Raw genomic sequence first — 26,231 nt, forward strand, 5'->3', positions numbered from 1 at the left:
GTGTATGTGGTATTTTTGGGCGAAATTTTGAACATTCAGTGGGCAATTATGGCTAAACATGGCGTTGTTTATTGTTTTTTATAACACTCCTACTGCTTGGTAACCTGAATTGAACGGTCAACCGGGTTTTAGCGGTCACCCCATCATTTCCTATGGGTGACCGCTTAATACACGTTCGACTGAATTTGTATTTCAGCTACTTTAACTTTCAACAGTTTTGGTTAGCAAATGAGCCTCCAGCTGAGGAAGAGATGAAGAGTCCTGGGGAAAAGTTTCCAGTCCACGCTCAGCTCACGCGCACAACATCTGCGCTGACGTTCAGTTAATTGATTTGCAATTCATTCAATTTTGACGTCATCAAGACGAGGTAAATTCTTACTGCAAAGGAAGGACTATGATGTCTGTATGACGAAGATTTAGTTCTCAGGTAAAAAAATACTTCGATTTGTTGTTATTTATCAATATCCATAGAGAGTAATAATATGAAAGGTCAATCATGAAATTTACCAAGTCATGTCGGTTATACGAGGTAGACCTTCGGCCAAATACCGTATTTGTGTTCTTCCAGCCCTTGTGCTAGGTTTCGAAGTGTAAATATATAAATCTCCGAAATTACATTGGCAAATAATTCAATTCTAGATACACCATATTCCACATTCTAACAGTCACATAATATGGCACAAAATGAAGAATTTTTTCAAGTTAGCTTTCCGAAGGGTTTTCAATAATGTCTGGTCTTGATGCTAACACCACAGGCGGCCCATGCGTACTGTGTGTGATTTGGGGGTCTATAGATCATTAACGGGAACAACTAATAAATCACGATTAAATTTTAAGCGTAAGCGTGTGCCGTAAAGAAAGGAAAAATTATTGAAAGAACTAGAAAAAAACAAAAAGGACAATAAAAGCGAGGTGCATGACGTGTTATATCTCCTTACTTTTATTCCGTAGCGACAAGCCGGCTACGAAGAAAAGGTAAGGAGACTTAACACGTCCTATTCCTCGCCTTTCTTTTCTTTTTTTTTCTATTACGTTTTACAGTTTGTCCTTTTTTACAACACATGCTTACGCATAAAAAAATTCAATCTTAATATATTTGTTATTCGGCCGTCAATGATCTTTAGACCCCAATATCACACATAGTACGCTTGGGCCGCCCGTGCTGGCACGTCTCACCTCTCACAGTAACTTGACCCCTTCAGGAAATCTGAGAGCCTCGTGTGTATGTAATAAAAATCCAGGGGGATTTTTTTTTTACAGCAGGCCTAATTGAACACCAATTAGAACCAAGAAACAGACTATTTTACAGAAACTGTTATTTACTCTGCCGCTTCTCTAGATCGTAATTCAGTATTCACTGAAATTACCTTGTTAAATGATTGACTTCTAGGCACAAGATTCTAAATTCAAATAGTCGGATTGGACAGTTCAAGATGTACTATTTAACAATTTAGCATTCCAAAAGGTTTATTCCTTTCACGAAATCAGTCATCTTGCATTCTCGGTCAAAATATTGCGTCGTAAAACCTAATCCATTGTTCTTTGTGACTAAGTATATTTTTTCTGTCATTCCTTTACGTGACATGATCAATCCTGATGCACGAAAGTCTTTTTCTCTCTGATTACAAGATCGAAGAATTTAGCAATATTCAAAAATATATAAAACTGTCAGATGAGAATTCAACTCACGACACGCTCGCACTGCCAACAGAATTTAAGGCTGTTCTTTTGCCTAAGACACTTCAGACGGTACTTCATTAGTTATCTCTTCCAATTTTTGTCTCTTTTTTCGTACATTGTATTTTTATTGCTTTTCATAGGAGCTTTTTAGCAGTGACAAAATAGAAAACACTGTGGATCGCCCACAAATTTATTTACCTGGATAGGAATTAATGCAGCTCGCTTTGCTTGATAATACTTGATTGGTAACTACTGATTGTACTTTATTACTTTCCACAAAGGTTATGGCAAGTCGTGATCAAGGGACTTTCAGTGAGAACAACCTTCACAGAAGAGTCAGATTCAACTTGTTAGACGACAAACCAAAGACCATGCTAAATAACAATTGGCAGAAACAGCTCCCAAAGAACAAACGATTTTCTCGTCTATCATGGCTGCTCAGATTCTACAGGCGAAGACCGCTGACTGCTCTATTTGTGAGCACTGCCCTTTTGGCCGGCTCTGTCCCTTGCATGTTATTTCTTGGATTCGTTTTCGTCACTTTTATCGTTTCCTTTGTTGTGTTTGTAATAGCCGAGTCCTCTTTGGTTGGCGCGGGGCTCTTTGCCCTAGTCTTAGTCCTCTCTGTGCCCTTGTGTTGCGCAGCAGCCTCAACTGCATGTTTACTTGGCTGTTGGTGGGCTGTCAGTTACCTCCAGGATTCCCTCTCCAATATGGTGGAGCCTGCTGAAACGATGTTTCACTACTTGGTGGGTGTCTATGTTCCTCGCAAGATAAAGAATTTAATTTATGCATTCTAAAAGCTGTGAGAAATGACTAAGAAGGACTGAGATGAGTGTCAAGATCACAGACATTGCGCAAGAGAGAATAATCCTCCTTAGTTAAACCTATTCGGAGAGACGTAATGTGACAAGTCTACCGAATTAGCAATTATTTTCAGTAGGGTGACTCGATTGATTCTTTGTGGACTATAGTCTGTAACAAAATGACGGCAAATAAACAGGACGAGAACACCCTACCTTTGGGCTTGAACTAAACTAAAGCTGCACAATCGAATTTAAGAGGATTTGGTTAGCTTTCCCTCCAGGTCGTTTCGCCCCCGTGGTCAGATTCGCTCCAGGTCATTTCGTTAGCTTTCAAAGCATATTCGAAAAATTTAACCTCAAGTCAGTTCTACAGGGACCAAAAACCTCAAACTTAAATACCAAAACTTTCATAAAGTTTACCATATGTGCTTTCAGTCTCAGATACGTTTCTTTCGGGAACAAACCTCAACGTACGCTGCACTTTGAAGAATCAGTTAAAAGTCGAGGAATATTTTTGCTTTTGTCAGAAACGTTCCGTGGCTGAAAACCTGATTGCAAACAATTCAGTGAATTAAACATTTAGGTCGTCTCTTTACAGAGAGTTATTTGTTTATTCATCTGTTTATTGCAGTAGAAGAATCTACTAAAGCACCTCTCTCTTTTTGAAAGTTGTCATTGAGGTTTCATAAAGCTGTGTTATATTTGCAATTCTCAGCCTTGCCATGCAGTCTCACTGAATCATCAATCATGGAATCGGTTCTCCACGGCTGAAACAGAACAAAGTATGTCATTAGGGACCTTAAGCAACCACGACGGCGACGGCAACGAGGAAGTGGAAAAACAAGAGATCTAATTGGCAGAACAATAGCTCAGCACGTGCGTTTTGAAACTTTGCCCATTTCTTAGCCGTCCTATGCAAAACAACAACGTGAAATCGCCAAAATTTGCGTCGTCTGCGAACCGAAATCGTGACGGCAAATTATTTTAATTTTCATTTGGAACTCAACGCTACTTTTATACGTCATGCTGAAGTTGAGCTGTGGCGCCTATGAGACTGTAAGCTCCTGCAGCCATGTTTGAAATTCTAACTAAGAGTAGAAATTCATTTTTTAATCGGAGTCTTCCTTGGCGTTGCCGTCCTGACTGCTTAAAGTCCCTATTGTTTCAGTGCCGACGCTTTGCTATTACAATCATCAAAGGATTTATTAGGCTTGTTTCATACGTACGACGCACTAGCAAATATAAATGCAAACGCAAGGAAATGCATGTGTGAAATACGGAACGCAAAGGCAAACGTACAAGACATGTACAAGAAACGTACAAGAAAAGGAAACAATTTCATTTTCTAGCATTTGAATTGTCTTGTACGTGCAATTTTCAAGCCGCTTGAGGTTGGTTAAGGTGTTCAAATAACTTCAGACCTAGACAGTGTTAATCAATAAAGAGAGTTGCAGAGGTTAACAAAAAAGTAGATATTTGGGTGGATGAATGAATGCATGGATAGAGAAACGAACAGACATACGGACGGTTCGAGGGAGGTTTGCTTAATGGATTGATCAGATATTTTTAGTCACTGATGGACTCATTACTCGTTTTATACCACGACTGAAAAAGAAAGCGAAAAAGAAGGGAGGGGATTCAACGAATACGCTAAATCTTATGCAAGAATCCAAATTGGCCGGAAAGCTTTATCAGCTAGCTCCCAGGTCGAAGATTATGGTGTCTCTCGTTTGTGGCTGTCAAATCGCTTACAAGGAAGAACACATCAAGTCACTCTGAACTTTTCCACCGTGCATATTCACCTGTACTTTTTACAGTTCGGCCATTGGGGGCCAGTGGATGATGGCTGGGCTCTCCAAGTCCCATCGGTATTACACACATACCGCTCAGCAGCGAGGAATTCCACGTCATAACCGCGGTCACATTTCAGAGTGCACGACACTTCCTGAGTGGCAGTGTCTTTATGACAAGTCAGACTACCATGGGCTGGTGGGTTCTGTCCTTTGCATTTCAAACCTGTAAAGGAGGAGTTATATTGAACTTTCAAGCCATCTCTATCTTTCCAGAAAGAAATCTTGAAAACAACAAAGAGGAAAGAGATATACTATTCATCAGTCATTTCATGAGAAAATGGAGACATACATTTTTTCATATCATTTTTTCATTTCAATTGTGAAGTTAAAGCTGGTCTGTCAGCCACATGCATGAAGCCGTTTCGTGTGATTGCAAATTCATTCTTCAGAAACACCAAACTTATCGGTAGGGACATGAGAATCGTCTTAGGCCTGCCGTTCCAAACGTCGCACTATTACTCGCATGCCATGCACAAGAGTAACTAGACGCTTTGAACTACTTTTGGAACTGCTGGCATTACCGTGCCGTACTGCGGTATAGCGCAACTTGATTTCAAACGGCGCGCTCCTACCGTGGCAAACTAAATTTAAGTGCTTTGATAAATTTATGGTTAAAGATGGATGAAACTTTCGTTTTTCTTTTCAATAGTCATTTTGAATTGGCGTGATTGAATAAGGGAACGGTTTAAAAGCACTACCGAGCCACACGGCTGAATCATTCCAAACTACTTGATTTTCAGTTTCATTTGAGTTTTGTAGGAGTAGGCCGTACTAACTACGTCGTCTAACTCGTACTGCTCACTGGGCACTCTTTTGCGCTTAGTCCATAAGCAAGGGGGAAAATACTCGGTCTGTAAAACTTTCAGTACGATTTCGAACTCGGTAAGTGAGAGCTATTCCTCGTCAAAACTGCCTTTTGCTCTCTTGTTTTGAGAAATCGGTATAGATAGGTTTTTCGGGTATTTTTTTTTCCTTTTTTGTAAAAACGTAAGATGCGTTGATGTAGTATACTAGGACAGCGGTTGTTTATGTAAAAGTATACATCCGGGAAAGTGTGAGCGCGGGAAGATTATTAAAGAAACGTGTACTGTGTGTACTGTTGTTGTTCGCCTTCGTGGCTGCCTTTTGTGGCATACTTCTTCATTTTTAGACACTACAAATAAAGAATATAAACAAAGAAATAAACGAGATGTAAAAGAAATTGTCGAATTCTAAACTGTAACAAGTGAAAAACATCAAATGATAAGCTTACTGTTTAAGTCGACAATGTCTGAAGAGATTACTGGCAGCATAATCCCCATAACATACAGCACTTTGATGTACATTTTTCTTAAAATTCACCCTTGAGTTTGATATGAGGCTGTATCCAGATAGTTCGAAATTGTTTAGTCTCGCCACTAGCACGTTTTAAAGTAAGTCGATCGCTTAGGGAGATCGGAGAACCTCGTATGATTGCAATAAACATACCGAAAGTTTTTTTATGGCAGGTCTAAGTAAACACAAATTGGAACCAAAATAAACAATGTGAGAGACTGTCTTTGTAAAGCTTCGTGTTCTACCTATTTTTCAAAACCCATTGTTTACTTTTCTGCGGGTGAATACTTGAGTTGTTTTACTCAAGAAAAGTCTTTTACTCATATTTCAAGAAGTTTCTGCCGGCCGATCTAGTTTTCACCTATTCAAATTGTCTCACCTGTGACAAGAATTTCTACAAAAGACATAAACGAGCTTATGGAAAAAAGGTCCATACCACTGAATGTCACATTGGTTAATAACATGAATATTAGACTATCAACGTCACCTGACAGCTGAGATAACGGTGAAAAATACAGTTTTCTTATGTGTCATTTATTACAATTCAGTTTCTTTTATCATGGAAATTATTTACATCACATAAGGGAGCAGTTCATGTTATCTTTTATGTCTGTTTGGGAGCGGTATAGACGAAACTGTCTATTACAAAATGTGAACAGGAAACGCAAGTCTCACGAAACATATGGCCGGGTGAGTCTGCTCCGTATGGAACGGTTACTAAGGTCACATTGTCGCCCAAAGTTGAATCGGCACTCGACCACAAAAAAGTGAAAATTTTTTGTGATTCGAGAGTAATCCTTTTTATTTACAGCCCAAGTATAGAAACTCTCCTCAGTATAAGCCAGTAGCTGCATAATTGAAGGCTCTCCTGAGTTGGCGGGGAAGTATTCCGTCACTTGACCTGGTATCGTCTGATAGGTTATCTTTTCATAGACGTCCGTCTTACAGAATTAGAATTGAATGAGTTGAATTTTGCACAATTGTCAATTTTGACTCAAACAACAAGTTGATTTCTATACACAGTTGACTTTCTTGTTCCCTGGTTTGTCCACACAATCGAGTTACATGTCCTCAAGTTTACGTCTAGTTCAAATCATATCAATCCAGTCTCCCCACATAAAATTAAGAGCACACTGAGTCGTATTTCAGACTGAGAGAATGCAAATCGACTTCACCCGATCATCCTCTCCCGGATTAATCAGAAAAGTAATTTCTCAAGACAATATCATTATCGATACGTTTCCAACTAGTCTGAATGTCGCTTTGTGTAACGGTAATGATTGGTACCATTGGAGAGAACTAATACTTAAATCTAAAAGGTTGAAAAGCCGAATGACTTTAGAATTGGATTAACGAAGGCGTTACCCCTTTGCTGTTTATATGAAAACTTGCATCAACGCAATCATTTTCACGCTACTTACATCATAAACAGCTAACAGTGGCACTCGGTGGTTACTCATGTGCCCCGACTCTTGTCAGAGAACCCGTGTGAGGAGGATACACTTTATTACCAATTGTTTTGTGGTTCAAATACGAACATTGCCCGCGTTTTCAGACCATGCGACTTCTCGGCTCCTCTGAGAGAATTTGTTTAAGGCTGTTTTTTTTTTCTTCTGTTTGTTTGTTTGTTTGTTGTTTTTCGCTTTGTTTTTGTCTGTTTGTTTTTTAAATTACGATGCAGTCAAATTGGAAATGAACCAGTGCTTGGCCGATCAAGGGATGAAACCTCATGTACTGGGTAACTTTATTTCCGGATAAATATACTTCTTGCTGACACAAACCATACCTTGAAGTCAACAAAATATTACAAAGTTTAATAAAATCTGTCTTAGTATTTTTAGAAATCACTTCTTCAAATGTTCCTCTTCGTCTTGCAGCTTCAAACATGACGCGAGAATGAACAAAAAGACACCCAAGCGTAACTGAGGTATTTACGCGTTTCAACCGGAGTCTTTCTCTCCATTTATTCATATTTTCCTGTATTTAGCCTCAACGAAACGCTAATAACAGATATTGTACACGGATGACACTTAACTATGATTATTTGTCTCTGGTGTTTCAATGGCAAACTGAGGAAATTCTATGACGACATTTATTTGAACAGGATAAAGAACTACAACACTACGCGGAGCCAAATAACTTTCACAGAAACATCTAATTTAATAGTTTCGCTCGAGCGTTAATTTAAAGAGGAAAGACACCGAGTTACAACCAGAACTAACTAAAACAAATAGGTCCAACTTCAAAACCAAATTCATTTGAAGACAGAAATTCTCCAGGGGCGAAGTCCACTATGGGCATTTGATTAAGGTCTTCAGTTTCCACGTGAACAACAGCTTTCCAGTCTGCTCGGATCTGAGGAAAGAATAAAAAAAAAAAGGTGTCATATGTAATGCGTGTCAATCCTCTCCAACCGTTGACCATCCTTGTTCCTTCGAGGTTAATTTGTCCAACTATGTTGTTGCATGGTATTCTTAGGTATGGGCTCCTTTGAGAGGCTCACTTCGTTCGCAGTAACTTTAGAGTTTGTAGGCCTCATTTTGACGGCAAGTTTACCCGTCAAAGAACACGGTTGAAAAGGGGTTTTAATGTTGCATATCATTTAGCAACTCTGAAATACGAAAAAACTCTTTAGGGTAACGAGTACTCGACCAACCGGGCACGTCTTGTTATGGCGGAGCTACCGCGTAAGAAGTATGTGCGCCAAAGGAGCCCCATATTTGAGAATCCATGGTAATCCATCACGCCGTGACAGACTGGTTCTCGAGCGATACCAGTGCGTATGTCTATCCTAGCGCAAAACTATACCTCGCTTGATCGGCATGAACGGAAGAAAAAATTAATTAGCCGAGATGCATTCTAAGGCTTGGCTAAATCTTTGTCATCTTCATGCTTGTCATAGCTATCCGTTTATACCTGTGTAATCTTGACGGTTTGATCGTTTTTCATGTAAGAAAGGACGCCATCATTAGCTCCTTGTAGTCTGATGGCCTTCTCCAAAGCGTTACTCTTGCTGTCGAAGCACCCCTGAGATCCTTTGCAAGTCAGGTTGAATGTTTGTGTTGCTTTCTCGCTCAGTAACCGCAAGAAATTCAATTGCGTCTTACCAACACCCGTATACGAAATCTGGAAAAAAAATTGAAAATTTTAAAACCATATTTATTCAATGGGAAACAACCAAACCAACAAACAATCAAAAACTTATGAATGCTTAATAAATAAATATGAACAAAGAAAAACGATTATCACCTCATAACCACCTTCGTACTCGCTAAACCAATCAGATCCGGTAAGTCTCTTCCACTTTTTGTTAGCGGCCTGTTCATTTTTGACATAAGACGAAAATACAATCAATTTTATCTCTTTAAGGGAAGGTTATCGAATTAGTAAAAAAGTCCCTTGTAGTGTCGCAGAAAGACAGAAAGATCGGGCAACATGAAACCTTACAATGATCTTCTCTTCTAAGTCGAATTTTACCCAAGACTCTCGGGGATTGTTGCGAGACATCTTCAAAAAGGGCAGCACGGGAGACTATGGCAAACAAGACAGTGACGGACGAAAGAAATGGGTAAGTAAAAGGATTTTTACACGCTAAGAAAAGGTATTGATCATACTTTCTTAGTGTTGACATCAGGAGAAATACAGGTTTGTCCGCCAGCAGTGAAGTTGCAGTGCACTTGAATAGCATCTTCGATACAGCCGTGGTTTGGATCAATCCAATACAAACCTAAATGATTTTATTGAAAAGAAAGAAGCATAAGTTGATTTAGTTCAGGCAAGGTGACTGAACTCTGACGAGCCTTGTCCCCAATTTCAGTAGGGCTGGTCTCGGTAAACTTCCAGAGCAATAAACTAGGAGTGCTCGTGGACTGATTCAAGTAACACGCAAGTGAACAACCTCTTCAGCAACCAGTCTAGCTTCATTGACAGTTCGCCAGTACCAACTATTAATCACGAATGGATTAAGTCACTTTGAGATTTAAGTGTATTTCTGACCCGGCCGGTTCTCGAACCAGGACCTTTCGGTTTATCATTTACTTCTCCTCGATCCTAACTAGGTACATGGGTACATGGGAAATCCATAGCACCCGGCTGGAGGTTTCAGCAACACTCACCGTCTTTCAAGTCGCCATGACACAAGTGCAGATCTTTACAACTTCGTGCAGGGTTAGCTTTTGTTCCACTTGGTCGTTTAATACTCTCGATTTCATCCTTGAGCGACTGGATCAGTCCCTGAGGGTCTGAGTCGTCTGTTGAATCCACAGATCTTCTCTTCCTGGTGTTTCCTTTGTCTGCACCAACTTCTATACCGCCGGGTCTAAAATAGCCACTTCTTAGAAAAGAGCTCTACCAAAATAAAAAAGAGAAGGGTGAACATGAAGTATAGCTTCATGACACGAAATAAGAACAATATCGTTTAATGATTGATTCTGCCAATGGCCTTGCCGTTGCGTTGGTTAAGCGCATAAGGTGGCTGAACACAGTTTTTGATACCTGTGTTTCTTTCACCATTTTCTCTAAAACCCTTGATGTCTCGGTCACCAAAACTGGCAGCAAGCAAGTTAACAACACAAACTTTGTTTTTATGATAGTTAAGCTGACGTATGTGCCGTTGTCATGGCAACACGAATAACTATAAACAGGCCTTTAAAATCGGTTTTGTTCATTTGTAGAAAATCTAGTCATTGGTTTTTCTTTATAATTTGCATGCAACGAGCTTGTAACGACACTCACAAGTTAACACCATTTTGCCAACAAATTAACAGAGATCTTTAATTATCCCTTGTTGAAGGTTCACTCGATTATCTAGAATTTCCTTTGTTAAAAATCGATTTTTTTCGATACTCCAGTTACTTATTTCCTAAAGTATTTTTGTGCCAAATTTCGTGAAATTCTGATGAGTGGTTCTCAAGAAATAGGCATATTTCCGAGAAAGCAATTTTCCATTCAATCGCAATTTTTTGACTTACTACACATGCGCTGCATTTAACTGGGTTCTCTCGGTCACGACGAAAAAGCTGAGAATTGTTGGGTTCTTTGCACTGTTAACTTTTCTAACATGTCTTTGTAATAAAAGATTAAACCCCTCAAAACACTGCGCCAACTATAGATAAAAATAGCACAGATGGTGCGGATACGTGTTGAGTAAACAAAACGGCCGCTCTATTGACGGCATGTTTGTTTTTTGCAATCCTTGAGCGCGCGCTCAGAATTGCATCAGCAAAAGCGTGCGCGAAAACTGTGTTCAGCCACCTTAACATTGGTGTTATTAGTGCGAAAAGCCCCGAGCAAGCTCTAACTGGTAATTGCGAGGAGAAAAATCTACTTCCTCAGCCGAAAAAAGGAACCAGACCAGGAAGCGTTCTCCAGATATGGCAACTGAAAAAATCACATCGTCTCATATTGACCGGTGCACTAAATTCACCTACAGCACTGAGATAAGCATCCCCCATTTGGTAACCGTAGCCAAGTATCGTATAAGGCAAGGAAATACAATTTAAATTTGCAAACATTACATATACGTCTGTATATATGAAAACGTCTCCATTTAAGATGTACTAAATAGAAATTTTTAGCCACTTGTCAATTCTTTTCATGATAAAAAGTAAAATAAACCTCGTTAAACATTTTTGCCCGATGAACGTCTTCCCTCAACCTTGCACTTGTTACACTGCTTATTTTCGTCCCCAGTTCAGATTACATAATTTTACATTTTGAGCCGCAGAAAAAATCAACCATACTGTCTCGCTGGTTTAGTGTAAAAATTCCCTTTTTCCGTACAAGAGCGACGCGAGAACCTTAAAGTAGAAAGGCGATAACACTTATCTACTCACGATGTCTCCTGGAGGTCCCTGAAAAACAATTACACAGAAAGAAATTCAGAAAGTTGTCAATTATTCGGCACAAGTTAACAAATAGACACTTCATCACTGGGTAAGCTGAAGAAAACATTGGGCGTTTACTTCAAGGCCAGTCCTTGGTATTGCAATGCGCATCGTTTAATACTAGCGTGCACATCCTCATTTAATAGATGGTGGGGCGATTTTCTTCAAGGCAAACGCTTTCATTAAAGCAGCAGCGAGAAAACATCGCCTGTTAATTACAAATGTTTGTACAACACATATTTCAATTCTTACCGGTGGGCCTGGAGCTCCCTAAAGAAAGATAAATGGAAAACCAAATTATGAGAAAAGGGAATAGAAAAGAGAAAAGAAGAAGAAGAGGAGGAAGACCAGGAAAAATAATGGGAAAAGGAGAAACGTTAATGATTTGGAGTGCGACTACCTAAAGCAGAGCAATCTCTCTGGTGACGTTGCATTAACAGACATGGAGCGCATTTTGATCGAGTATAGTGAAACAGAAGTAAATTAATGACACCGCCCAGTCTGAACGAAGGAAGATGTCGCAAGGAGGCAATGAAAACTTAAAGAAAAAACAAGCGAACTGTTTCAAGCGCGGAAAAATGCGACTGAAAGGGTCGCGATAGGTTTGATGCGTTTTAGTTTTGCGTTTAGTTGGTTTAGTAGTGCCAGTTTCCATAACAGGTCACTCCTTAACACCGGTCAATATCGACAGAGCTGAATAAAGTACACGCATGCGCTAGATTTTGTTGCGGAAGCACGGATTTTGAGTCATTCGCCTGAATGATTTCCTATTCTGTTGCTTCGAGGCGTCGTTTTCCTTACCGCTTTTCTTTTACAGAACAACCTCCAAAAACTTGGTACACCCCCTAAAAATTTTCAAAAATTAATTTTCTCCTTAAAACCTCTGGAAATAGGAAAATGCCTTCGATGAAAACAGAGTTCCTCGGTTTTAAAAGTCAGCCCTTATTATTTTTTGCTAATTTCGCTGAATTTTAGACCTAGGACACTTGAGCCCGCGTTGTTGACCGCAACCCACTGACGTAGCATTTCATTATTCAGCTCTGTGATCAGTATCTATATTCTCCGTGATTCAGCTGTATTATTGTAAAGAGAAATTAGATGTTGGTCACTCCTAAGATGTAAAGGTTTAACCGATCACAGTGTGTACTTAAACCAACTAGCACTTACGAGGAATATTTTCAAAACTCGACTGAAATTTGAATGATCACACAATCTTTCAGAGCTCAAATTAAAAAATTAAGCGATGCAGTTTCAACTTACTTGAGTGCCCTGGTCACCCTGAAATAAAAGCAAGACCAACCCCGGTAAGATACAAGTAAAGAAAAATTAAAAACAAATAAACTTGAAAATCCATGAGAAAAAATATCACAGTTGTAGTAATCACATAATGAACTAGCCAGGCACACAGAACAATTATTTTCAAATCTTACCCTTTCTCCTTGTGGTCCCTAAGAGAACAAGTAAAGAACAAAAATTAAACCACGTTTGAGACGTATAAGCCTTTCGACATCTTAACAGTATGAACTTTTCTTTTTTCAAGCAACGGACAACAATATAAACAAAGAAAAACAAGAGTACTTTTGCAACGTTTTCATTACAAAGATAATTTTACACAGTGGTCGTAGGCTTTTCAAAGGAGCATTACCAGTATACATTTTTTTTTTTGCATGGCTTATCGAACAGAAAATTTGAAAATGAAACAGTTCTTCTCAAAAGCTTGCCATAGAACCTTAAAGTCTTTATCGAGAGCCACGTGACCCACACGCTTAGGACTAGGAGAATTGCTACTCCCCTTACACGAGATGCTTGTCTAGCGCAGCCTGCCCCCCCCCCCCCCAGCCCTCCCCGCGACACAAAGAACCAAGCCTGGACTGGAACCCGGATCTCAGCATCAGTTCTTACATAAAAACCCTTATATCCTAACATTAGTATGCATATTCTCCATACTGTTCTCCATGTATTTCGTAAGGTGCTGACAAGGAGAATTTGATTAACAATCTAGAGCTTCTTGAGTTGTTGATCATTTTCTTGATTCTCGTGACCTTAACGTGCGATTCAGGGGTTATATTGTAAGGAGAAATTAGATTCCAGTCACTTTTAAGGGGTCAAAGGGTTAAAGGTTGATTCTTGTACTTACTCTGTCTCCCTTGGCACCCTATTGGAACAGAAATGAAGCAAACGTCAGCGCTAAGTAAAGTTGAGACGAAAAAAGACGGGACAAAAACAACGAAAAATAAGTTACACAACAAGTCAAAAGAAGTAAGCAATTTTCAAACCTGCAGACCAGAATTTCCCTACAGATAAAGAAAAAACAATTCTGATTAATTTTCTCTTTAAAATATAAATAGTGTTCCTCTGGCGACTAGAACACACTTGCTGGTTCGTGAATTACACTTGTCTTCACCAAAAGAGGGTATTTTATTACTCAACACAAACTCGCGAAAACAAATCCTCCAAACTTATCTATTCCGGGCACAGGTGGCCTAGGACTGTCAATCAAAACCTAGCGACTATGAAGTTATGTAACGCAACGCATGTAACGCGAATTACAGCACAAAGCAACGCAACACTGGAAGCGGGAAACACGAATAGTTTAAACTCGGAGGGACCGTCGATTCTGTAGGGTAGTAGTCTGAATGACATTAGTCTATTAAGTTAAGTCCATATCGTAATACATATTTGTAGAACATCAAAAACACTATTGCGAACCTACACCTGAGTTGCATCAAATTATACGCCATAATTTCAATTATTTAACAATTATTCGCCGACGGCGAAGAGAATTTTGTTGAGGAATACCCAAGACGAAGGCGAGAGGATTATTCAACTAAATTAACTTCGCCTTCGGCAAATAATTGTTTTCGTATAATTCCTCAAGGTGCTTTCGAATTCTGTTGAAAACTCGTTTTGCTGTTGAAACCAATATGTTGCAATTGGTTACTCGTATCGAGATAAGCAGTCAGTTTCCACTGGAATTTCACAGATTTATTGAATTCAATCAGAAGAAAATTTATTGAATTCAATCGGAAGAAGCTAGAGTCGCTCTCGGCTATCGCCTCGCGCGACTCTTACGCTTCTTTCGTGCTTAGCAACCTCCCGCGTTCATCCATAACTCAATAGTGTACGCTGTGGTGTTTACCATTTGTTAAATATTTCCTTATCAGATTGATGATACTGAACTGAGACATAATATCGTTGAGGTTCCATCACCTCTCAAAATGTGAATCACAAAAAATATATAACATTTGATGAGAAAAGAAACTTTCTTTTGGATGGCTGTAACTTTGAGTAGGTAATTGGAATCTATCCTAGGAATAACCATTACTCACCCTAGGCCCTGACGGTCCTGGTGGTCCGGGTGGTCCATCGGATCCGTCCTCACCCTGGGAAAGAAAGACACCATTTAAGCAACTACCCAGTTAGTCACAACATTTCTTGGATCAAACTCGACCCAGGTTTTGGCCGCTTAAATCAGCAAAATCTCCGAGCATCATGAAGCTCTTTGGTTCTGATAAACAGTTTTAATGTGATGTTCATAAGACTTATTTTTTATGCCGCCATGTATCTTAGCTTGTCACTACTCAGTAAGAAAAAACAGTTTGGGCTATAGTTTTACACGAAACAGATTCTGTTGGCCGACATATTGGAACACATGGGTGGAACTATATTCCCGAAAACATTGTAAACAATGGGGATGGGTATGAAAACATTTTTTTTTTTTTTGAGGGGAAATAGAAGGATATCCAAAACATTTGGTCCCGGATTGTGGAATGGCATCATTTATGGGATGGGCTCCACGATGTACGTAGGATGCTGATATCAAGAAGCGCATCGTGCAGGCAAATTGCTCCTCGGAGTGGGCGGTGTCTACTATGCTGTTTATGGCTGATTTAATATCATGACCAACAAACAAAACTGCAGCGTGAGATAAATAAAGCATAAAAACAAAATGTCACCCTAGGGGAGGAAAAAACAAAGAAAGTGCAAAACAAAAACAAACAAAGAAACCTAAAGTACTAAGAGAAAGAAAAAAAAAAAAAAACAAACAGAACATAAAACAGTGAAAAGCAAAAGTGTAAATGATAAAGTCTGTCTGTAGCTTAAATGTACTGCTCGAATGAAATTCACATTGTTCTCATACTTACTCTGTCACCTTTGGGTCCAGGGAATCCCTGGGGGCCGGGAGGACCTACGTCACCCTAAGAGAGAAACAGCTGACATAAAAAATGTTGCTATAGAAACTAAAGAATCTAAAAATCGTCTGCGTGATTCGATTGTAATCGCCCAGCATTTGTGTGTATGTCAAGCGATACTCCAACGGATATGATGAAGATAAGCTCTGTCTTCTTAGTTACTACCACCGTTACTTACTGGCATGGAGTTCTTTAACGGAATGGCATATCAATGTCATAAAGGAAAAGCCTTTTAAACCTTTCACTGTCAGGAATGACTAGAAAGAATTTCTCCTCCTTTATTAGTTTTACATACCTTGTCACCAGATGGGCCAGCAACTCCCGTAGGACCAAAGAAACCAGGCCACCCCTAAATAACAATAAAAGAGGGTAAACTTTATCACTTACACGTATTGGATCTTAAACAAATATGTTATTCATTGTTTGGTACCATTTTTCTTATTCGACTTTCTAAGCTGTGATCTTGATTTACACACTTGCCTGGTAATGGACTCCACCAGGATTATCTACCAGATTAACTTTGCTATTTGAGTGACCCTTTCTCACCCACAATTAAGACGTTGTCGTATTCATTACTTAATTTCAATGTGTTTATTTATCTAAACCGCAATTCATGTACCCTAAAAATACTTGAGCTGAGTGAAATTAATAAATTTAATGTCGTTTTCGTCTTGCCACCACCGTAATTATCTATCAGGGAAAGAAGACTAAGAAAATAAACTCCCAACATGAAACAGTTTTTAGGTGCAAGAAACTGTCAAAAGGAACTTTAAATAAAGCATTTTGTCTTATTTTCGGTTTTTCCTTTCTTACCTTATCTCCTTTTTCTCCCTGTGAACCTTGCAATCCTTTCTCTCCTTTTGGACCCTAATAACAAAATAAACTGTTGAAGACATCTGAAAACAAGCCGTCCAGCACTGAAGCGATACAACTGGGTTGTTTCAATCATGATAAATTTAACACAGGTGCATAGTGAATTGCTAATTTAGTTTTTTAAGTTGTGCAACGAGGTTTTGTGCTCATAATTACGTAAGGTTCGTCTTACAGTGAGATACCCGCATAATATACGCTTTTGTAGAAGAGGGATCAAAAGCAAGTTTTGATCCCGTGTAATCCTGGATTAGTGAGAGTCTCCTTCCGTAAAATTAGGTCCAGGATTTTTGTTTGAGTCTGAAAAGCAGTTGCCTGTCTGCATTGGGTTCTCAAGTATTCTCTAAGATAATATCTTCCACGGGCCTTACACAATCTCAGAGGACATTATCATCGTCTAAACCAAAATGCAACATTTGCCGTTTTTCGGTTTTTCGGTAATTGGTGTCATCGAATTTCTAGTAAGTTCATTTTAAAAGAATGGTTACTAGAGCTGGCTTATGCATTACACTTACAGTGTTTCCCCGCGGTCCCTGAAGCCCTGGCAATCCTTGCGGTCCTGGATCACCCTAAAATGAGGGGAAAAAAAAACATCAATGATCAATACCCATCAAACATGCTTTGAAAGCCTAACTACAGTAAATAACTATACTATAATACGTTAGATAGCCAACACACGGTATCCCATCTAGGGATAATACTGTAAAACTAGCAATAATACCGGCACACCTATCAACCATTAGTTCGCGTTCCTAGATATGGTACTGATGAACTGAAAATACGAAGAAAGCAAATACGGGTGTTACCTAAGTTTGTAATGGTACTCATTAAGATCGATGACGGGGTTCCGCTACTTACCGGAGCACCGGGGGTTCCTCTTTCGCCGGCCGGTCCCCTGTCCCCTCTTGGTCCCTTAAATCAACATCCCATAACGATTAGTGTTCGATCATCAGGGTAATTAAGTAGGACACTTAACAGAACATCAGGTTATATCAAGTGTGTTATAGATACACATTGATTAGTCTTGGTTTTTTTCGCCTGGAGGCTACATAAAGATAATTTTTTTTCTGAAAGGTGAAAGCAGCGAAATGCGAAATAGAAGAAATATTCCAGATTCCTTTAATTCTTCGCCTCTTTCTGCCTCTGATACCAAAAAAACCAAAAGGACCCTTCGCATCGAGACACTTCTATTGCTGATGAAGGAAAAAGTCAAACTATCTCGACAATGGCTAAGCTTCTAAGGAAAAGAGCCCAAGTGTATCATAATTTGCTGTTGTGGCTTTTTTATTTTCCTCTTCATTAAATAGCAAAGGATTTGAACAGGTTTTCTATTTTACCAATGGAGGTAAAGAAGCGGGGACGATGCGCGCATAGCCTGTAAGTTATTGGAGGGGTGTGGAAGTGGGGAAGGTTACTTTTGTGATGCATTTCACCCCCCTCCCCCTAGCCCCCCAGCAGAGGTTAAATAGAACTCCATCCTCTTTCATTCCAGCAACGATTGCTATTTTTCAATCATCTTTTTTGTGAAATTTAATCCCCTTAATGTGGTTCGAGCTGTATGGGGGTAATTCTTACCGGAGGGCCGGGAGGACCTGTTACCCCTTGGGGTCCTGGTGGACCACTGTCGCCCTACGGAAAGAAAAAAAGAAAAAAAAAAAGATAAACATGACAACAAAGAGAACACACATCACTGACAAAGAACATGTCAGTTCACAACATTCCCTTCACTGCAAAACGCATGTTCTAACAATTCACGACTTCATGCGAATGTCATAACCGATCAAACGGAAACAGACTTTTCCAGCCCTTGAATTCAAAGTGGCCTACATGAGGCAGATGATGTATTTACCTTGTCACCAGGATCGCCATCAGATCCACTGAATCCACGAGGCCCAGGCTCTCCCTGTAACAACAACACGCGACAGAATGAGACGATGTAACCACTTGTGACATCAACACAGCTTTACTTACCGGCTGACCGGGATTGCCGGGGTTTCCATCATCTCCCCTAGGGCCTGGAGGACCCTGGGTGAAAAAGCAAAGCAATAAAGTAAACCAAAAGCTCATTTTAATGTGTGACTCAAAAATAAGGTTTAAATCGAACAAAAAAAAAAAAAAAAAAGAGTTAGTGATCGTGTCAAGGAAAAGAAATCAGGCGCGAGAAGAGGGTGATAAATCTAAACTGTCACATCAGATAGCTCGTGGACGTGCGGTTGTTAAAAAAAAAAAATAAAATAAAACACAATCCTAGAAATATTTCAGGTGTTCGTGGAATTTGTAACAACTTATCTCACAAAGGACTTATACTGCTTTATGTCCGGCAAAATAACTAAGGTAAGAAAGTTGATGCCACGACACCTTATTAACAGTTCAACAAGTTACAGATAAACTTACTCTTGCTCCTGGGGGACCTGGCTGTCCGTCCTTCCCCTCTGCACCACGACCTCCCTTTCAAAAGAAAAACAAAACAAAACAAACAGACAAAATTGGAGCACTCTCATTTAGGTGAACAAATAGTTAACAACTATTCACCGAAGTGGAGGTGGTTAGTGATGGATATTTACCGAGCCGCGAAGCGGCGAGGTAAATATCCACCGCTAACCACCGACACTGGGGTGAATAGTTGTTTTAGTATATACTAAAACAGTGAGATAATATACACCACCAAAAATTGATTTTAATTCATCCGATTCCAACATTTCAACATTTTCCCGCGCGTAACGATCCAACGCGGCTGGGATCGCGGTAACTGATTTTTTTTTTGTAAAAACTGCCGTCTCGTTTTTTCGCTGACAGATAAAATTTCTGAAGACATTTTGTTTAGCTCTGGTGGCGACATTTCTTCAAACGGTCTTGCAAACTCTTTCTGTATTTGAAACCATTCTGTAAAAAATACCATTCCACTTTGATTTTCAAGTAAACGTGATGTTACGCAAGATTAATTTGCATTTGTAAACAAAACCTTTTTCATTGGTTTTTATCGATAAACTCCCGGTTACCATTACCTTTAAACACAGCCAAACCAAATTTAGTCGCTTTCTCTGTGTTTTCAGGGACTGCTTCGTTGTTATTTGAGTGATTTCTTCGCTTGTCACGGATGCAAACCGGCACGCCACTTTTTCTCGAGTTGCTCGGAGGTAAATAGCAAGGGATATTCGGAGTTTGACTAGCCAATCAGAGCGCGCCTTCAACGCTATCCACTGTTTTAGTATATACTAATTCTTGTTATTCCTCACAATGGTTCTCCCCTTGAGTAAAGTTAATATATAGATTTAGCCAAGCCTAAAAGCGGAGCTCCCCAAGTTCATAATATTAATGATAACATAAAAGATGTGCATTTGCCAAGACTAGCCTGAGTCACTCCTCCCTTAGGCACGTATGTACGTACGTACGTACGCTCGGTTAGTCACGTGACAACCAAACGAAAATAAAGCGCGCGTGGGAACCCCGCTAAAAACTGTCAGTTCATAAACGTGGTTAATTTAAATGAACCTCAGTGTTGATTGTCGGAATAAGGTTTACATAAAAATCAAGAAGTCAAAATCAAACCAGTTCAAAACCCTTACCTTAGCACCTTGTGGCCCTGGTGGGCCCTGGGGTCCTGGGGGTCCAGATGCACCCTAAAATTATGACCCAGAATTTAGCAATCAGTATAACAGAGCCTTAAATAAGCACTACAATTAAAAAAATGCTCACCACAGGTCCTTTGGGTCCTGGTGGGCCGGCGGGACCTCGTTGTCCTGGGAGACCCTGGCAAAGAAAGCAAAACAGTCAGAGAATGCAACACAAATTTGAAGTATATAAGAGGCATCACTGTACGCGCCATTCAAATAGGCCATTTTACAGTTGTGTACTTAGTTGCCAAGCCTTTGATTCAGAGTGAGGCTGAAGGTGACCTTGTTGTGATAGAGACGTGTATCTACTTAGCATGATAACAAAGTTATTTACATTTGAAAGGCAGCAAGGTTTGTATCATAACAAGGTCATCTCTAGCCTCACTCCCGTTCAAAGGCTTGGCAACCAAGCACACAACTGTAAAATGGACTATTACATGTTCCAACACGAAATGTATACTCCGAACCTCTCCGAAGCTCCGCCTCCAGTTAGAACGGTATTTTTTTGGTTTTCAGCGTTATTAAATCGCCTTCTGTACTACGAAACATCTTAAAAATGCTCATGCTACATTGCTGAACAAGTTTACAAGAATTTTAGCACTCTAGCACGCACACAAAGCAAAGTACTTAAACAAATGAAAAATAACTGAATAAAAAACTGAATAAAAAGCTTTTGTTAAAAATTGTTCGTCATCAACGTAGAGACAATATGCTTGGGCTTCTTGCGTTCAAACATCTGACATCTTTTACTTAAAGAAAAACGTGACATTTGATAATAGTTTTAATGCAGTAGTGATCGACTTCACTGTTTTGAGCAAGCTTTAAAAAGGAGAAAAGAAAGAAAGATGGTTATGTAAACAAATCTGAACATACCTGCGGACCGGGATCCCCTCGGTCACCTTTCGATCCCGCTCCACCAGGTCGGCCCTGTCAAAGAAATTCACGTGGTGAAAGTCACCATGAGTTTGCGTGCTTAACTAGTGGGGAAAATCAACGGATGCTATAATTTCAGGATGTAAAAACCCTCATCAATTTCCTTTACAGTCTCCCTTGTTCTCGTTCTTAAAACGGACTAGGGAATTTTATCCACCTTCTTTGCAGACCTTGCGCCAAGATATTCAATAACTTACCGCATTTACGTGAGAACGTAAGCTGCAAAAGGTCAAACGAATTTTGCTGTTTCTTAAACATATCTAAACGAACGCAGAAGAAGTTAATAGCTTACCGGTGAGCCTGGCTGCCCTGCGGCACCTGCGTCACCTTTCGGCCCTTGGTCGCCCTAGAAAAAAAAAATTCACTTTTAGCAATTTACTTTCAGCACAGCGAACTATATTCCGTCTAAATTATCTCAAATACCACATATGTAATGCAGAAAGCGATCCAATAGAAAAGAGCAATCAATGTAAGAGATGATAACGAGGCAAATTACCTTCTCTCCAGGTCGTCCATCACTACCGGCTTCACCAGGTTCACCTTGGTCTCCCTGTGGAGTTGACAGTCGGTACGTTTTTATTGTCTCAAACACTTACATCTTCAGTGGGCTATCATTGCAAACAATAGGATAAATCACAGTTTTGGTCACATAAACCTGACTTATGGATAATATCTTCAGGGATGTCACTAACCTTAGTTCCCGCCGGTCCAGGTGGGCCGCGAGGACCTGGTAATCCGGCAGATCCCTTTGAGAACAATGAAGTAATGACATCAAACAATGAAACACGCTTTCCAAAATTTAATTCGTCAGGTAGATGTTTCTTTATCTTCTTAATTGAAATATAGCATGAGTTACATCGCAAGGATGAAACTAACGCGGCACCATGATGTAAATAAAGTAATAATTCATACTCAGTTACCAATATGTTGGAAAAAATTTTAAGTGATCGAGAGGTCAGTCTTTCGTTCAAGATATTACATTGAAAGACGTGCAGCGCAAAGACTCCTGCTGACTACTGAAACAACATAAGGAAAGAGGAAAGCACGTCAGAGTCCGAGTACTTGGTCATATTCGACAAAAAAAGTTGAAATTAACGTCACAGAATCTATTGCTCTAACATCAACACGACAAAAATCTTAGAGGATAACTGATACGCGCATTATCATCGTAATTCACGATTAAAGGCGCTCCTTGGACAGATTACAGATTAAGAAAAACTGACTAATTACTTAGAGCGATTTTCAATCGAGACTCATAAGAAATTAATCCAAGATTGTGGTTTGGATTCACTTTGCTTTGTGATTTGTCCACAGAATTTGGGCCATGCCCTCAGTCGATCAAATGAGTTACTAAACCTTTTTCGCGACCTGGTCATCTGCGTTTTGGCGCGTTTAAAGTCCGTTACATGTATTCACTTCGAGTTACCATTGGTTGCCTGCTAGCTTCGGCTTTGATTTGATTAGCTGCAGCGTTTGCTACGGTCTAAGTTTACAATGCTCAATGGAAAAGTACTATGGACGCACGAGCAATCAGAAACTGTAGAATTGATAACACGTTATCCACAACAATGCCTTCCCGCGTACGACTGAGACTATCATTTTCCAACAAACCTGTGGTCCACCTGGCCCTCTTTCACCTTTCTGTCCTCTGGGTCCAGGAACGCCCTTCGAAGAAGGAATGAAAAAAATATCCAAACTATTACATCACTACAATTTCACCCTCAGCCCCGGCGCTAAAATTATTTAAGACTTTTTTCCTACCGGCACTCCCGGAGCTCCACTAGGCCCGGGTGGTCCGCGTCCTCCGTCGCTCCCTTTCTCGCCCCTCGGGCCAGTGGCCCCTTGGGGTCCAGTCTCACCGGGCGGGCCCTACGGAAAAAAAATATGCGTTAGAAATTCAAGCACAAGTGATAAATAACATCGTAAAGTCATTAAAAGTTACAACGAACCGTGCCGGTTTCTATTGCGAAGGTGAAAAGTACCACTGAACCAAAACGAAACAAGAATGGAAAGCGCACGAGAAAGAGGAAAAATCTCAACAGACAACAATCAAACCGGTTGAAACCTGTAGCTAAGTAACTACTAGTGCACATTTCAAAAAGTGACCTCAAATTCGTCATTTCCATCCCGTTGTAATCATCCCCATCTGCTGCTAGTCTTGTTACTTCGAACCTCAATCTTTTTATTATGGGTTCAACAATCTTATAATACGAATATCTTACAGCACAGAGAAAAGCGCTCTCTACTTTAATACTCGTAGCACAGACCCTCGAAGCTCCCTGCTCAGCTTTTAATACTTACAGTTGGTCCAGTCTTTCCCGGTGGGCCAACGGGTCCGGCGGGGCCTGGGGGTCCCTGTAAAGGAGGGGGAATAACAGTTGATGGATACTCTAAGTCTTCGAACTAGTTACGTCCTTAATTGTAGTTAGATCTTGATACCTATTAACTGTTTTCAGTCTTCGAACTCGTTGGTTTGGAAACCCCTTGCAGCGCACTTGAAACTTAATGATTAGCTTCCGCATTAATCACTACACAGCGAATGTTGTTGTTCACAAGTTAATGTTATATCAAAACAAACCTACCATTTAGGACAAATCAAGTACATGCCTACACTCGATTCAGAATTTTCCTGCCTTACCTAAATTTGAAAAGCGCCACGGGCGCAAATTTGAGGATTTAATTCTATGACTCGTACTGACTTCCAAATAATGTCTTCATTTTTTACGTGAAATAAAAAATTTTGCCATTCTTTCTGATTTACTTTTATTGTTGATGATGAAAAACGGTTGACTTCACGATGCCGTTAACTTAGAGAGACACACCAGAGATCAATTTTGCTATTCTCCTTACTGTCTGCCATACAATTCTTTTGATGTTAGTTCAGAGAATTTAGTGTTGGATCAACTAATAATCTCTCAATTGATATTTTTTATTATTCTCGTCGTTTGTCTGCTTGATATTGTATCGACATTTTAAGAAGAAATTCCCTCTTGGTCACTCATATGGGTTCATCTCACTCATATGGGTTCATCTCACTCATATGGGTTTATCTCACTCGTATGGGTTCTCTTGGTCACTCATATGGGTTCATCTCACTCCAACGAAAAGCGATCTACGTCCGATTTTACTAAACACGTCATAATTGACCTTCGGTCCTTGTGCTCCTTTCTTTCCCGGTATGCCTGGAGCTCCTTGGTCACCCTAAAGAAGAAAAAAAAGTTTAAGACAGGGTGTCCTTGAACAAACACATATTTTGTATCAGGTCTTAACCTTATAAGAAGAGCAGCGCAAAAATGAAATAGAGAAATTGTATCTTCACTCAAACTTTTTTACTCAAAAACCTCTCCACATCCAACCGAACACCGTATTTAGCGGACACTCTGTATGTAGCGGTCGATTCTCAAAGCTCCGAATTTGTTTCCCATTAATGACTGTAATTTTCACATCTATTTTGCGATCACCTCCATCAAGCGGTCACCTTTGAGTGAGCCTTAACGGCCTGTTTGTATCGTCTTCCACCGTCCTGCATTGTATGGTCACTTATAGCGAAACTACTCCAATAAAACTAAGAATATTCTTTCAAGTAAAATTCAATCCATGTTTCTTGGTATAGTTCTTAAAATAGAGAGGTAAACATTTCTCGTACCTTCTCACCCTCCTCCCCTGGGGGGCCTGTTAGTCCATCCTCTCCAGGTTTACCCTAGAAAATTATGACAATTGCTTAAAGTCAAGTGTTTGCCGGCAGACGGTTAATTAAGAAAGGTTTAAGATATTAGCTAGAAAGGAAAAGTATTAAGTAATTCTTCCACCTTTATTACACAGTCCCCACGATTTACTGAAATTTGCACCTCGTTACAGTTAAGGTACTGGTGAACGTTTCTACGGTCACTTGTTGCGACAAACTAGACGCGTTCCTAATTGTGTTGAGCCACATGAATTGAGACCTCGTTTTAATGATACAACTTTCATAACATCATTATTGATATGAAACGTCAAATACCGGAAATCCAGCTTTCCCCTCGGGTCCAGGCTCTCCACGAGCTCCTTCCTCTCCCTAACAGGATAACATGCGAAGGCTTCAATTTTAAATGAATAAAGGGGGTAAATTTCTAAAGAAACAGTTTGTACTGCGTCGGTAGAGGTAACAAGGTCATTTGGTTTTATCAACTGAGTTGATAACGTACACTGGCCACCATAAAGGGTTAAAAAGCTGACGTTTCGAGCATTAGCCCTTCGTCACAGCAAATTCGTCATTCGTCATTCATCTGACGAAGGGCTAACGCTCCAAACGTCAGCTTTTTAACCCTTTATGGAGGCCAATTTACATTCTCAACTCAGTTGATAGAAGCAAATTACCTTCAATGTTTAATACTTGATAGTTTGTTAGGCCATTAATGGTAATCAATTTTTGAGACACACAAGTTCAGATTTTAGCCGACAGTTTGCGAGATATCACCTTCTTGTTCAACATGGCCACTGGTGAACCTCCCATGACCCTCTTTCTATGATCTGCATAGCAAACACTCCATTTTTTCTAAGGATAGATGTAAGTAATTCAGACAGACACGTGCGAGCGATAAGTCACGTGCGAGTGTGACCTGCGAACTCTTCGAACACCAGTTACTCAGGACATGCGCAATTGACTTGATATTCAGACGAGAGATCTGGAGTTGAGTGCTACGCACGTTCACTCACCCTACTGCCTTTCTCTCCAGCTGGTCCTTGAGGTCCTTGGCGACCTGCCCTCCCCTGTAAGAAGACACGTGATGGACAATCATCTTCAGAGTTACATTAATTTCATAATGAAATGCATGTAAAAAATTCAGTGCGCTAATAGGCTGAGAATACGTCAATTAGTCCCAAACAGTAGAGAAAGTTGCATTTGAGTGCAAAAAGGTGAAATTGAATTCATTGAAAGGAGAGCCGCGAAAGTGCAAAGAACAAAATGACGGACAAGTTAGGAGAAAGTAACAACAATTTAATTCGGAGTTTGAATCACACAAAAAAGCACAAACAAATGGCTGGTTGTCTGGAAGTCTTAGGCATTGAAAAGTATGAACAGGAGGCTACGAACAAACTTCAC

At 39.9% G+C, this 26,231-nt stretch overlaps 2 protein-coding genes and 1 long non-coding RNA gene across 3 annotated transcripts in view; 1 reads left to right on the top strand and 2 right to left on the bottom strand.

The window, feature by feature from the left end:
* The first annotated feature begins 331 nt into the window (after positions 1–331).
* LOC111332331 (uncharacterized) lies at positions 332–2,698 on the top strand. The gene is made up of 2 exons (XR_002695015.2): positions 332–427; positions 1,962–2,698. It is a non-coding gene; the product is annotated as an uncharacterized LOC111332331 (long non-coding RNA).
* Positions 2,699–3,064: 366 nt separating this feature from the next.
* LOC111332337 (sushi repeat-containing protein SRPX2) lies at positions 3,065–5,786 on the bottom strand. The gene is made up of 3 exons (XM_022937650.2): positions 5,592–5,786; positions 4,289–4,502; positions 3,065–3,253 (listed from the first exon to the last, which is right to left on the bottom strand). Exons 1-3 carry the CDS (start codon positions 5,662–5,664, stop codon positions 3,232–3,234), a joined length of 309 nt encoding a protein of 102 aa, XP_022793385.2. The 5' UTR covers positions 5,665–5,786; the 3' UTR covers positions 3,065–3,231.
* A 1,594-nt stretch (positions 5,787–7,380) lies between these two features.
* LOC111332308 (uncharacterized) overlaps positions 7,381–26,231 on the bottom strand; it is a 58,892-nt gene continuing 40,041 nt past the window's right edge. Inside the window, exons 41-74 of the mRNA XM_088756989.1 lie at positions 25,844–25,897; positions 25,149–25,202; positions 24,795–24,848; positions 24,296–24,349; positions 23,450–23,503; positions 22,910–23,017; positions 22,760–22,813; positions 21,841–21,894; positions 21,645–21,698; positions 21,441–21,494; positions 21,089–21,142; positions 20,298–20,351; positions 20,168–20,221; positions 18,996–19,049; positions 18,573–18,626; positions 18,451–18,504; positions 18,177–18,230; positions 17,460–17,513; positions 17,117–17,170; positions 16,545–16,598; positions 16,027–16,080; positions 15,684–15,737; positions 14,868–14,921; positions 13,815–13,832; positions 13,676–13,693; positions 12,969–12,986; positions 12,799–12,816; positions 11,791–11,808; positions 11,488–11,505; positions 9,769–10,000; positions 9,268–9,380; positions 8,903–8,971; positions 8,570–8,779; positions 7,381–8,008 (exon numbers count right to left, since the gene is read on the bottom strand). Of these exons, the coding sequence (XP_088613115.1) occupies positions 7,871–8,008; positions 8,570–8,779; positions 8,903–8,971; positions 9,268–9,380; positions 9,769–10,000; positions 11,488–11,505; positions 11,791–11,808; positions 12,799–12,816; positions 12,969–12,986; positions 13,676–13,693; positions 13,815–13,832; positions 14,868–14,921; positions 15,684–15,737; positions 16,027–16,080; positions 16,545–16,598; positions 17,117–17,170; positions 17,460–17,513; positions 18,177–18,230; positions 18,451–18,504; positions 18,573–18,626; positions 18,996–19,049; positions 20,168–20,221; positions 20,298–20,351; positions 21,089–21,142; positions 21,441–21,494; positions 21,645–21,698; positions 21,841–21,894; positions 22,760–22,813; positions 22,910–23,017; positions 23,450–23,503; positions 24,296–24,349; positions 24,795–24,848; positions 25,149–25,202; positions 25,844–25,897 (2,166 nt within the window). The 3' untranslated portion in view covers positions 7,381–7,870. The remainder of the gene's footprint in view (positions 8,009–8,569; positions 8,780–8,902; positions 8,972–9,267; positions 9,381–9,768; positions 10,001–11,487; positions 11,506–11,790; positions 11,809–12,798; positions 12,817–12,968; positions 12,987–13,675; positions 13,694–13,814; positions 13,833–14,867; positions 14,922–15,683; positions 15,738–16,026; positions 16,081–16,544; positions 16,599–17,116; positions 17,171–17,459; positions 17,514–18,176; positions 18,231–18,450; positions 18,505–18,572; positions 18,627–18,995; positions 19,050–20,167; positions 20,222–20,297; positions 20,352–21,088; positions 21,143–21,440; positions 21,495–21,644; positions 21,699–21,840; positions 21,895–22,759; positions 22,814–22,909; positions 23,018–23,449; positions 23,504–24,295; positions 24,350–24,794; positions 24,849–25,148; positions 25,203–25,843; positions 25,898–26,231) is intronic.

Source organism: Stylophora pistillata, chromosome 4, assembly GCF_964205215.1.
Source record: "Stylophora pistillata chromosome 4, jaStyPist1.2, whole genome shotgun sequence".
Taxonomy (NCBI): domain Eukaryota; kingdom Metazoa; phylum Cnidaria; class Anthozoa; order Scleractinia; family Pocilloporidae; genus Stylophora; species Stylophora pistillata.

Coding starts and splice junctions, on each gene's coding strand:
- LOC111332337 (XM_022937650.2), bottom strand. CDS start 5,664: ATGTACATCAAAGTGCTGTATGTTATGGGGATTATGCTGCCAGTAATC. Junction 4,503..5,591: donor AGACATTGTCGACTTAAACA/GTAAGCTTATCA, acceptor CCTCCTTTACAG/GTTTGAAATGCAAAGGACAG. Junction 3,254..4,288: donor CCGAACTGTAAAAAGTACAG/GTGAATATGCAC, acceptor GTTCTGTTTCAG/CCGTGGAGAACCGATTCCAT.